Source organism: Camelina sativa, chromosome 13, assembly GCF_000633955.1.
Source record: "Camelina sativa cultivar DH55 chromosome 13, Cs, whole genome shotgun sequence".
NCBI lineage: Eukaryota > Viridiplantae > Streptophyta > Magnoliopsida > Brassicales > Brassicaceae > Camelina > Camelina sativa.
In genome coordinates, this window is record NC_025697.1 from 14,139,943 (window position 1) to 14,152,679 (window position 12,737).

At 34.9% G+C, this 12,737-nt stretch overlaps 3 protein-coding genes across 5 annotated transcripts; 2 read left to right on the top strand and 1 right to left on the bottom strand.

Annotated features, from left to right (window-relative positions):
- On the top strand, positions 195-3,565 carry LOC104736728 (putative pectinesterase/pectinesterase inhibitor 28). 2 transcript variants are annotated; one of them, XM_019234474.1, is made up of 3 exons: positions 195-1,366; positions 1,580-3,228; positions 3,310-3,565. In XM_019234474.1, the coding sequence occupies exons 1-2, from the start codon at positions 367-369 to the stop codon at positions 3,208-3,210; spliced, it is 2,631 nt and encodes an 876-aa protein (XP_019090019.1). In that variant the 5' UTR covers positions 195-366; the 3' UTR covers positions 3,211-3,228; positions 3,310-3,565. The 2 variants fall into 2 exon arrangements, with proteins under 2 accessions (XP_019090019.1, XP_019090018.1); XM_019234473.1 differs by having other exon boundaries at positions 196-1,366; positions 1,580-3,565.
- On the top strand, positions 3,755-5,162 carry LOC104736727 (pre-mRNA-splicing factor 38B-like). The gene is made up of 6 exons (XM_010456772.2): positions 3,755-3,991; positions 4,163-4,229; positions 4,315-4,377; positions 4,586-4,630; positions 4,730-4,786; positions 4,869-5,162. Exons 1-6 carry the CDS (start codon positions 3,789-3,791, stop codon positions 4,959-4,961), a joined length of 528 nt encoding a protein of 175 aa, XP_010455074.1. The 5' UTR covers positions 3,755-3,788; the 3' UTR covers positions 4,962-5,162.
- Positions 6,686-8,615, bottom strand: LOC104736729 (60S ribosomal protein L18-3). 2 transcript variants are annotated; one of them, XM_010456775.1, is made up of 5 exons: positions 8,556-8,615; positions 8,267-8,356; positions 8,030-8,158; positions 7,118-7,300; positions 6,686-7,028 (listed from the first exon to the last, which is right to left on the bottom strand). In XM_010456775.1, exons 1-5 carry the CDS (start codon positions 8,556-8,558, stop codon positions 6,870-6,872), a joined length of 564 nt encoding a protein of 187 aa, XP_010455077.1. In that variant the 5' UTR covers positions 8,559-8,615; the 3' UTR covers positions 6,686-6,869. The 2 variants fall into 2 exon arrangements, with proteins under 2 accessions (XP_010455077.1, XP_010455078.1); XM_010456776.1 differs by lacking the exons at positions 8,030-8,158; positions 8,267-8,356; positions 8,556-8,615 and adding an exon at positions 7,543-7,695.

Below are 12,737 nucleotides of genomic sequence, written 5' to 3' on the forward strand. Positions count from 1 at the left end.
ATTATTTCCCATCTAATTTAGTTGTACCTTAAATTAAGTTGATTATATATGATTAATTCTCCATGTTTAGTAACTCAGAAGAAAACCACAAACCTATTTATGTATACGTCTATCTAATTCTTAAGCCAAACGACTTCCCCGCCAAACCTCATAAAACAAAGCAAACCAAAACTACAAAACTCTTCTATCATAAACAAAACTATTCTTGTAAATATTTCCAAAATTATGCAGAACTCACACACCTAAAGAGGCTACGTAAGCTTCATAACAACAAACAGCTCTTCAAAAAAAAAAAAAAAAGGAGCTGTTCATAAAAAAAGAATCCAAAAAAAAACAAAAAAAATACGATAAACCAAAAAAAAAAAAATGTCATACGGATACAACGACGATGATGCAAAGAGGAAAAAGAGATATGTAATTATCTCTATCTCCTCTGTTCTTTTGATCTCTATGGTTGTCGCTGTGACCATAGGCGTTAGCGTCAACAAGAACGATAACGGGGGTGATGAAGAAATCACAACTTCTGTTAAAGCCATCAAAGATGTTTGTGCACCAACGGATTACAAAAAGACTTGTGAAGATACTCTAAGGAAGGATGCGCAGAACACATCAGATCCGTTGGAGCTGGTGAAGACAGCGTTTAACGCGACGATGAAACAGATAACTGAAGTGGCGAAGAAGTCACAGACTATGATTGAGTTGCAGAAGGATCCGAGGACGAAAATGGCGTTGGATCAATGCAAGGAGCTGATGGATTACGCAATCGGTGAGCTTAGTAAGTCGTTTGAGGAGTTGGGGAGGTTTGAGTTTCATAAGGTTGACGAGGCATTGGTTAAGCTGAGAGTTTGGCTTAGCGCAACGATTAGTCATGAGCAAACTTGTCTTGACGGGTTTCAAGGAACGCAAGGGGATGCAGGTGAGACGATTAAGAAGGCATTGAAAACCGCGGTGCAGTTAACGCATAACGGGCTTGCAATGGTCACCGAGATGTCGAATTATTTAGGGCAAATGCAAATTCCGGAGATGAATAGTCGCAGGCTACTGTCCCAAGAGTTCCCTTCGTGGATGGATGGGCGAACGCGTAGGCTTTTGAACGCTCCTATGTCGGAGGTTAAGGCAGATATCGTAGTGGCTCAAGATGGAAGCGGACAGTATAAGACGATCAACGAAGCATTGAATCATGTCCCCAAGAAGAAGAACACGACTTTTGTGGTTCACATTAAAGGTGGAATCTATAAAGAGTACGTTCAGGTAAACAGAAGCATGACACATCTTGTTTTCATCGGGGATGGTCCTGACAAAACTGTCATTTCCGGCGACAAAAATTACAAGGATGGTATTACCACCTATAAAACCGCCACCGTTGGTAATGATTTCTCTTACATGTCCGTTTTTGACAAATTACAAATTTGTATGTGAATTAGGCCCAAAAAATGTATAGGGCCAATGATTTATTAGCAAAATTTGTTACTTTAGGACCTAACTTAAAAAAATTGGAGATTAATGTCTTTTATGGATGCATAAGGTCCAAAGTTTTAATGAGCCGGCCTGATTTGAATGAGCCTTATGGTTATTGCAGCAATCGTTGGAGACCATTTCATTGCCAAGAACATGGGGTTTGAGAACACGGCAGGGGCAATAAAACATCAAGCGGTAGCGATTAGGGTTCTATCAGATGAATCAATATTTTACAACTGTAGATTTGACGGTTACCAAGACACTCTGTACGCACATTCCCACCGTCAGTTTTACCGGGATTGTACTATTTCTGGCACCATCGATTTTCTCTTTGGAGACGCAGCTGCGGTATTCCAAAGCTGTACTTTATTGGTAAGAAAGCCACTCCCGAACCAAGCATGCCCCATTACCGCCCACGGACGTAAAGATCCGCGTGAATCCACAGGATTCGTGCTCCAAGGGTGTACGATTGTTGGCGAACCGGATTACTTGACAGTCAAGGAAACCAGCAAATCTTATCTTGGAAGGCCATGGAAAGAGTATTCAAGAACTATCTTCATGAATACATTCATCCCGGATTTTATTCCGCCAGAAGGATGGCAACCATGGCTTGGCAATTTTGGCCTTGAAACACTCTTCTACTCAGAGGTGGGGAACACTGGACCGGGTGCAGATGTCACAAAACGAGTTACTTGGCCCGGAATCAAGAAGTTGAGTGAAGAAGAAATCCTAAAAATCACTCCAGCTGAATACATTCAAGGTGATGCTTGGATTCCAGGTAAAGGTGTTCCGTACATCCCAGGTCTTTTCCCTGGAAACAGCTCAGGTACCGATCTAAGCGAATTAGAGTCCGCAAATTCTACAACAACCGGCTCCAACACAACAGAGTCATCAGATTCACCATCAACAGTAACGTCTCCTTCAAATTCTCCACCAGCTGGTCATCTTGGTTCCCCACCAACTACACCTTCAACTGTTACGTCTCCTTCAAATTCTCCACCAGCTGGTCATCTTGGTTCCCCACCGACCACACCTTCAACAGTTACGTCTCCTTCAAATTCTCCACCAGCTGGTCATCTTGGTTCCCCACCGACCACACCTTCAACAGTTACGTCTCCTTCAAATTCTCCACCAGCTGGTCATCTTGGTTCCCCACCAGCTACACCTTCAACAGTTACGTCTCCTTCAAATTCTCCACCAGCTGGTCATCTTGGTTCCCCACCAGCTACACCTTCAACAGTTACGTCTCCTTCAAATTCTCCACCAGCTGGTCATCTTGGTTCCCCACCAGCTACACCTTCAACAGTTACGTCTCCTTCAAATTCTCCACCAGCTGGTCATCTTGGTTCCCCACCAGCTACACCTTCAACAGTTACGTCTCCTTCAAATTCTCCACCAGCTGGTCATCTTGGTTCCCCACCAGCTACACCTTCAACAGTTACGTCTCCTTCAAATTCTCCACCAGCTGGTCATCTTGGTTCCCCACCAGCTACACCTTCAACAGTTACGTCTCCTTCAAATTCTCCACCAGCTGGTCATCTTGGTTCCCCACCAGCTACACCTTCAACTGTAGTGTCTCCTTCAGCTTCACCACCAGCTGATTATCAAGGTTCCCCATCAACTTCACCTTCACCTTCTCCTTCAGTTTCTCCATCAGCTTCTCCTTCAACCTCTCCATCTGCTTCTCCATCTGCTTCTCCTTCAGCTTCTCCATCAGCTTCACCATCAGATTCTCCAAAAAGCTCGGTTTGAGATGGATTTAAAGGCCAGGTCTAACTAGAGATTGAGTGCTTTCTACTCGTAAACATTTTTTTGGTTTTAATATTTTGGCTAACCTTTTGAGGACATCAGGTTCAGCATTATTGGTGTACCAAGTTAATGAGGTTATCACTAGCTTTTTAAATTCATGTTAACTCTCATGCATGTATATATGCTATAATTATCTTTTCTATATAAAATTAATTAGTACATCTTGTATAAATGGGAGGGTTTATATTCTGTACCGAATAGAGTATATGTAGAAATTTTTCATACAAATACTAAAATACAATATAACGTTTTCCTATGTGTTAATGGTGATTGAGGACCTTTCGGATCTTGTGTGGGGGAGTCAACAAGGTTGATGCAGCAATTGGACCAAATTGTAACAAAATGACCAAAATTGATCGCATTGCAAAGAAACTCCTTAACCTTTTAATATTTATCACAAATACCAAGAAACTCTTATTTGTTACAAATTAATCCCTCTAATTACTTCGAAATAAATATATTTCTTATATGTTTTTGACCAAAACCCTTAAAGATCTAATTTTTGCTTGGTTTCTCAAACAATGGCGGCTTCGTCTTCCTCCGACGTCTCCTCTGATTCTACAGACTCTCATCGCCCCCGTAGAGATCGCCGTCGTCACCGTAGAAACGACCGTGACAGAGACTCGCTCAAGGTACGGAAGAAGAGCCGATCTACCTCTAAAAAACGCCGTAGACGCCAACACGCCTCCGATTCATCTGGTTCCTCTTACTCCGACTCCTCCAGGTCCGTCGATGTCAACTTCTCTCGACGATTTAATTTCATTTCTTTATCGGAAACACCTTTGGTTTCACGATTTGGCTTTGTTCATTGATGTTAGGGTTTGGTCTAGTGGAATCTGGATGAAATTGTTGAACTTTATAGTTTTTGATTTAGTCAGTGATGTTTTTGTGGCAGAGATGAGAGCTCAGATAGTGAGCACGAGAGGTCACGAAGGCACAAGAAGCATGAAAAGCCAAAGAAGGTTGCTTTTTGTTTTAATCATGTGATGGTTTCTCTCTTTATAGTGGTGTTCAGCTTTAAAAAAGTACTCTGTTTTTGTTTGACAGGCTAAGGATAAGGAGCGAAGTAAGAGTCATCGTCATAAAAGGCATAAGAATAGAGATAGAAAGGTGAGTTATTGTTTCTCATTACGTCTTAGAATGGGTTTTTCGTCAAGATAACATGTTACTTATAATACTTCTTTTGCCTTTTCTCTGTGGCCTCTTCGAACTTGGAGCTGGGGTTGGTGACATGATAAACTGGGGACTTTTGTGTTTTCTTCGGTTTGTTTTTGTTTTATTTTTGTGTTTTGGTCCTGGCATTGTGAGTCTTGTTTAGAAAGGGGAAGGAGAAGGAAGCAGCGGTCCTGTTAAACTATCAAAGGTACTAAATCGATATACTCATAAAGATCTAAACTTGACATGAAGTTCATGTTTCTTTGCTTAACGGTTGTTTGTGCCTGTATTCTCATCTGATTTTCAGTTTTTGAGCCGTGACAAAGACGATGGTGAGCGTAGGAGTGCCGTCTCAGGGAAGAAGGTTATAGTCAAGACTCTCTTTTGGTTTCTAACATTACAATATGTTCTTGCTCACTGTCTTCTTATGTGTGTTTGGGTTACAGATTCTTCTGAAGGTCGACAAGTCCAAAGAGGACAAAGCTGCAGAGAGCAAAAGAAATGAACTGCTTAAATTCTTGAACGCAAGTTTTGACTAGTTTTTTTTTTGGCTTTTGTCTGTCTCCATGATAAAATCTCAACAACGAGCAGAATGTAAGATGTTTTTTTTTTTTTTTTTTAATCAGATTCTAGTTTGCATACCTGTTTGGTGATTCAGATTCTTGTTTTGTTTACCCGGAGAACTAAAATCTGTCATGTATTTGAGTTATTGTTATAAGCCTTTTGAACTTGTGTCTTGATTTTCTATTATCTTGTTTGGTCTTAAAACTTTTTGTTATCGCACATTGTTCTTCTTGGAAACCTGAGATATGGTTACTGAGATTTTATCAGTGCGTACATTAAACCAGTTCCAACTTCCTATATATCCAGCCAGTCTGGAACTTTTGAGACATCTCCCTTACCAATGGAGTTGTGTTGTAATGTTGTTGGAGTACATACACTTCTGCTGAGAAGCCTTCGAGCTTTCTTATTTGACAAGTTGTATGATTATGGAAATTCTATTTTGCAAAAACCTTATTTTCTCTACCTTTCTATAGCTGATTTCTGAGGAGTTTAGGAATATTAGAGGGAGTCATAGAGGTCGGGTACCTGCAAAATCTCTTATCATTAGATTCATGAGAAAATCAAGAGTTTGTTTATCGTCACTGAATGGGATAATGGTAGTTTCTTCAGAAATTGCGTAGAATAACAAATAAAACAAGAGTGTTTTGTATAAATAAAAAAATGAGTAAACATGAACATTTGTATAAGAAATATCAATGTATCGCCAGTAAAGAAACATCCTCTCTTATTCTGTTCGACTGCTAATGTGCTATCTCTGCCATCAAACACCCATTTCATTAAGATAAATTCATTTAACTCTCTTCTAGGGAGAGCCAAACATGAATCTTAAAAACTTACATGGGGGATTGGGGGGAAAAGGAACGGATTGTTGTTCGCAGAACGAACAAGCTCTACACAACAGAAAAGATAAGGGGTTCTACCAACCCTAACGATAGAATAGTGACCACTTGGAAGAAGGCAAAAACTCTCGGACCTTCGAAGATTTCGAAGGAGTTTGCTACTCCCAAATCCTAACTTGCTTTTGAAGTGTCAGGGAGATGCAAGTAGGGCAAGCTCAAAACTCGCGATCCAAAAGCCAAAGTTGTTGTCTGTGGGCATCTATCTATCTTTGTGTGGGTTTTATCAGGCTTTAAGGGTAAGGAATGAAACTGTGATTAATAATAGAACCATGAAGGCAGAGGAGACCTTCAAAACAACTAATAGAAGATTCAGAGGAATGGACATCGATACATCCAAACAACGGTTGGAAACGGTGCCGTTGTTGGAACATAAGCTCCAAATCACGTACAGCCATCCAGACAGAGATTGCAGGGAGATGCTAATCTAATTCAGAGTCAGAGATCGTGAATGAGAAATGTGTTTGGTCAATTCTGATATATCATGTAAAAGAAGCACCGAGAGAGACCAATGTCTATCTTTCTTTATCTCGTTTGAAGTACAAAACAAACGCCCAATGACAACCACTGTAACATGAATAACGTTATAGACAGTTAAAATCAAGGCTCAGCTTAATATATACAAGTTAAAACCATTTTGAACTTGATCAGTGATGCTATGTCATAGAGATATAAATAGAAACTGAAAATGATATGAGTATGATTTTAGCTAACAAATTATTTCTTCTTAATATTTCAATATAAAAATGTGGACTCTGAACTCTTGTCCTAATTGCTTTAAGACAAGTTTAGAACCATCTCAATGAGGCTAATAATAGTAGTAAGATAAAAAAAGAAAAAAGACAAACCAAAATATCCAATTGTCTATTAAGAAACAAAACAGCAGAAAGCTTATAACAATGTCTAGAACAGGGCAAAGAGGAACCAGCGTTCCCTACCAAAACTTCGTTTTTAAAACCAAGCAACACGAAACACAACAAGGTTTTCTTAGACCTTGAATCCACGACTCTTTCGCCTTCCTCTAGCTTTCTCAAACTTCCTTCCCCTACCCCTAACATATGGCTTAGTGTGACTGTGTGGCACACCAGGAGCAGGTCCAAAATGCTTCACAGCTTCACGTGAGTTCTTTGGTCCTCTAAGGAGAACCTGTCATACATCATCAACACCTCAGAATCATGACTAAACTTAACAATCCAGAGCAGTCCGGTATAAAAAACCATTCAGAATCTACTTACTGTGTTCTGGCCCAAAGGAGCTTTAAGGGCAAGCTGGTCAAAGGTCAAGCACTCCCCTCCCGCTTTCTCTATCCTGGCTCTAGCCCTCTCAGTAAACCTCAAGGCTGTAATCTTCATGGCCGGAATGTCATGAACTCTCAAATCATCGGTGATGGTTCCAACCAAAACACCAATCTTGCCATCCTATAAGAAATAAAAACCACAACCTAATCATCAGCGGATCTAACAAAACAAAATCTCAATCACACTAAGAAACAGAGTAAGAGGATAACTACATTCATTCTCAGATTCAAGTAGATAACCTTATTCTACAATACTAACAAAACAGCCAATCTAAAAAACACCAACTTTAGCAAATGAAACTTGAATTTCCAGAAATGGGGTTAAGCCTTTAGTAAAAGAGAGGAGCTTCTAAGGAAACGAACCTTGCCGTTCATGAAACTGACTAGCTTGGAGAGTGAGAGAGGTGCTTTGTTGACTTTGCTCATGAAAAGCCTCTTGAGAATCACAGCATTGAACTTGCTTTCAGATCTCCTCACCAAAAACCGATAAAGCTGCCAAATTTATCATACAAATACCAAATCTCTATAAACCAATGGAACAAAACAGAGTAAACAAAAGCTTGAGGAACAAACAAACAGATCNCAACCAAAACACCAATCTTGCCATCCTATAAGAAATAAAAACCACAACCGCATCATCAGCGGATCTAACAAAACAAAATCTCAATCACACTAAGAAACAGAGTAAGAGGATAACTACATTCATTCTCAGATTCAAGTAGATAACCTTATTCTACAATACTAACAAAACAGCCAATCTAAAAAACACCAACTTTAGCAAATGAAACTTGAATTTCCAGAAATGGGGTTAAGCCTTTAGTAAAAGAGAGGAGCTTCTAAGGAAACGAACCTTGCCGTTCATGAAACTGACTAGCTTGGAGAGTGAGAGAGGTGCTTTGTTGACTTTGCTCATGAAAAGCCTCTTGAGAATCACAGCATTGAACTTGCTTTCAGATCTCCTCACCAAAAACCGATAAAGCTGCCAAATTTATCATACAAATACCAAATCTCAATAAACCAATGGAACAAAACAGAGTAAACAAAAGCTTGAGGAACAAACAAACAGATCTCTCTCCATGTTTGTTACCTTGACGAGAAGCTTGAGGTAGACATCATCGGACTTGGGAGCCGTCCTCTTAGTCTTCTTACTCTTACCTCCTGCGATAAGATCGATACCCTACAACGAGAAAACCCAATGAATCAAAAACCTCAAAATGCAATTCAAACTAAACGCAAATCCACGATACAGATACCGCACTACTCCAAATCTACAAAATCTAGATTCCAAAATCGAAACCTAAGGAACTATCATGAGATAAAACCAACAGATCAAGCTCATAGGTGGAGAGATTTGAGAGGCGGAGATTAGGAATTACCATGGCTGCGTCTGGGTTTGTGCTGCGAGACAAAAATGAAGTTAGGGTTTATGAATTTATAGGTAGCAACAAGGCGAGCTCGCTTACATTTTTTAGGTTTTCATGGCCTTCATCTTTTGCTTTAGGCTTTTTGGGCCCAAATTACAAGCCCATTTGCTAAACATCCTTCGGCATGAACTTGGTTTTTAATTCAAAGCCAGAATGTTTTTTTTGTTTTTTTTTGTTTTTTGTAATGCCAACTGCTAAACGTATATAGTGGACAAAAGGAAAAAAAAATAATTATATTAAATTTAAGGCTCTTACTAGTGTTTTCTTTTTCATTTAATACACTAGTGCATTTTTACAAGGGAGGAAATATGTGTAATTTGTAACTCTTAACATTTACAAGTAGAATCTTTTTTCCTGGAAAAGTCTTACAAATTTGAGGCATACCTTCTTGTTTTTTATTTTTTATTTTATTTTTAAGGGAGTGTATTCAACTTTACATTTTAAAATCTACAAATTCTATGTTATTTAATTATGGATTTAAAAAAATCTATTAAAATTCACTGTTATTGAACTGATGATTTAAAAATCTATTTTAAAATCCATAGTTATTGAAATGATGATTTAAAATTTTACTTTTTAAATCCATTGTTATTCAAAACAGTTTGTGATTTGGATTTTAATGATTTTTTAGGGATTTTGGAGGATTTGAGAAGATTTGTTTAGTTAAAAATACAAAAATCTAAAGGGGGTGTATTCAAACCATGATTTTGGAGAATTTGATGGGATTTAGAAAATTTAGAATTTTGATAGATTTTAGGGAAGTTGATATGATTTTCTGTAAAATTCTTTCAAATCCCACCTAAAACCATGAGATTTGGATTTCTGTATTTTTAACTAAACAAATCCTCTCAAATCCTCCAGAATCCTAAAAATCATTAAAATCCAAATCCACAAAATTGTTTTGAATAACAGTAGATTTTAAAGTAGATTTTTAAATCATCAGTTCAATAACAGTGAATTTTAATATACTTTTTAAAATCCATAATTGAATAACATAAGATTTGTAAATTTCACACAAATCACTTAAATGTCAAGTTGAATACACCCCCTAAATATAATGGTTTTAGGTGAGATTTGAAAGAATTTTACAATAAATCATATAAATTTTCCTAAAATCATCAAAATCATTTAAAATCTCATAAAACTAAAATCACTTGGAATATTAGATTGAATACACTCCCTAAGACTCAATTCTTGGTTGAGAATATAACCTTATACAAAGCTTAATCAATATGGATATAAATCGCTAGTCAGTTAATTCTAAACTATAATTACAAATCTATAATATATGTAATAAGTTATTAGGGGATGTTATTGGATTCTAATTTATAAAGATTTTTGAAGAGTTCAACAAAATCATTAAAAGTGAATAAGTCAAAGATTGTTAAAGATTGTTAGAGAGTTTTGTTGATTAGTTTTCTAAAATCATGTAAAGTGCTCCAAACAATCCATGTATTTTTGTGATACTTTCCATGACTTTATTTTGTAAAGAAAGTGTCTAAAATCATGAACCAATAACATAATAATTGAATTCATTAACAATCCTATATTCTTTCGTTTTAATTGAATAACACAAAACTTTTAATGATTTTCTAAAAGTCTGAATCCAATAACCCAAATTTGTTAAGATTTTAAATGATTTTTTACAAATCACAAACTAATAACACTAAACTTTAACAGCGTTTAACAAAATCTTGATCTAATAACAACATATTCTACATAACATTTAAAATCTTTAAAACTCTATATAAATCTCAAACCAATAACCCCCACTTAATTTTATTTGCTATGCTAGGTCCGTCCCACAATTGATTTTAATATTTCTAATCCACAAAATCATCTTGCGAAATCTGCTTGAGTATAGAGTATGCCCGCATTCATCCCGCTTTAGTTCACAAGACCATGCATATATTTTACTCAATTACATTTTCTAATTGTGTTTGAATGGTATCACTTTTTAATTTACAAAATATTTTCTATCTCAAGTTTCTAACTTACATTTTACTGTTTTAAATTTATTTTTAAAAATTATATAATTTCAGTTTTTAATGGTTTATTTTAAAAATATCTTATATAATTTCAGTTTTTTCAAGATATATAAATGCCTTATATTTTAATGGTTTTCATGAATTGCACAAATTTATTGCGAAAAGAGGCAATGATTTTGGTCGTGGAGTTTGATTGGTTAACAAGTTGTGTGGTAGTATATAAAAGAGATTTTGAATGATTATTTAGTGGAAGAATGTGAGGAAGCTAACGAAGAAGAGAAAGACAAATAGTACAAAGTGTAAGTATAAATTCATGATTTTTATCAGATTTGAATTTTTAAAAGAGTATAACGTTTGAGTATAATGTTATATATTTTATATTTTTTTAAAATTGTGTGTTTGAAAGAAAAAAGCTGTCTTAATAGTAATTTAAAGGTGTAATCAAGTTTTGAATCCATGAACATCATCCTTGACAATTTTGAATTCCTCAGATTCCCCAAATCGTCTACAAAGACTACCGTCACAGAAGAAAACTTCACACCGATTACAGATTCGTCAAAAGTCTCTACATCATTAGAGGGCTCCCCCCCAATCCACCGTATCAAGAACATTGTCGCCATTTGCATATTCTTCTTTATACACGTACACTCCTCTTAGCTCTGCGTCAGATGGTCCACTGGATATGGGGAGGGAAGAATCAAAACCTAGAATCGTTGAACCATCCTCCCATGTGAGCTTTTCTCCCGCCACTACTGTGAGAAGGGCCGATTGCACAGCCGACGGTAAAATATCCCAGTTACCCGGAGCCAGAAGGTTTTGGGCCACTAATATTTGAAAAACAATTAAGATCTAATATTAGGGATCTGAAAAACAATTAAGATCTTCCCCGAAAACCATGATTTTAAGGTAAGCAAGAAAGGATCTGAACATTATTACTTCTGATCACAAAACTAGATCAAAACCCTAGAACATAGATCTTATGCAATAAGAAGTAACTGGTTGAGTATAAGTGTATGTACAACGTCTCACATCAGCTAGAAAAGATTAGACGATGGATGGAAACCATTATAAATAAGACTAATATCCTTCCAACTATGAATGAACAAGAAGCTTGATTTATCATGCTTCCAAATTTAAAAGTTTTATTTGGTTTATTATAGCAAATTAAAACTTCTAAAAAGTTTCAAAATATTATAATATTTTAAAAAGTTTAAAGTATTAACAATATTGAAAGTTTATATGTAGTTGAAAAGTTTAAAATAATTATTGAAACTTTTAAAAGATTCAAATATTATAAATATTTAAACTTAATAAAATGTTTAAAAGTACTATAAATAATTCCATAGAAAGTTTAAAATATTATAAAAAGTTTAAGTATCATTAATATTTAACTCTAAAAAAAAATTTATAAATATTTAAACTAAATCTAAAGTTTAAAATATTATAAATATTTAAACTCTATTAAAAATTTAAAAGTTTAAGTAGTATTAAATAATATATATTTAATACTACTTATATTTTAACATAAGTAGTATTATACTACTTCTATTTTAACATAATTATTGAAACTTTTAAAAGATTCAAATATTATAAATATTTAAACTTAATAAAATGTTTAAAAGTACTATAAATAATTCCATAGAAAGTTTAAAATATTATAAAAAGTTTAAGTATCATTAATATTTAACTATAAAATAAATAAAAATGCTATAAATATTTAAACTAAATCTAAAGTTTAAAATATTATAAATATTTAAACTCTATTAAAAATTTAAAAGTTTAAGTAGTATTAAATAATATATATTTAATACTACTTATATTTTAACATAAGTAGTATTATACTACTTCTATTTTAACATAATTATTGAAACTTTTAAAAGATTCAAATATTATAAATATTTAAACTTAATAAAATGTTTAAAAGTACTATAAATAATTCCATAGAAAGTTTAAAATATTATAAAAAGTTTAAGTATCATTAATATTTAACTATAAAATAAATAAAAATGCTATAAATATTTAAACTAAATCTAAAGTTTAAAATATTATAAATATTTAAACTCTATTAAAAATTTAAAAGTTTAAGTAATATTAAATAATATATATTTAATACGAAAAAGAGAAATAAAAATAGTATAACGTTTAA

Bases quoted from the DNA above. Each gene is read 5' to 3' on its own strand.
- LOC104736729 (XM_010456775.1), bottom strand. The intron at 7,301-8,029 runs GTTCGTTTCCTT...TATTTCTTATAG, and splicing joins TCAGTTTCATGAACGGCAAG to GATGGCAAGATTGGTGTTTT. The intron at 7,029-7,117 runs GTAAGTAGATTC...GATGTATGACAG, and splicing joins CTCCTTTGGGCCAGAACACA to GTTCTCCTTAGAGGACCAAA.
- LOC104736727 (XM_010456772.2), top strand. From the start codon at position 3,789: ATGGCGGCTTCGTCTTCCTCCGACGTCTCCTCTGATTCTACAGACTCT. The intron at 4,230-4,314 runs GTTGCTTTTTGT...TTTGTTTGACAG, and splicing joins AGCATGAAAAGCCAAAGAAG to GCTAAGGATAAGGAGCGAAG. The intron at 4,631-4,729 runs GTACTAAATCGA...TCTGATTTTCAG, and splicing joins GTCCTGTTAAACTATCAAAG to TTTTTGAGCCGTGACAAAGA.
- LOC104736728 (XM_019234474.1), top strand. From the start codon at position 367: ATGTCATACGGATACAACGACGATGATGCAAAGAGGAAAAAGAGATAT. The intron at 1,367-1,579 runs GTAATGATTTCT...TGGTTATTGCAG, and splicing joins CTATAAAACCGCCACCGTTG to CAATCGTTGGAGACCATTTC.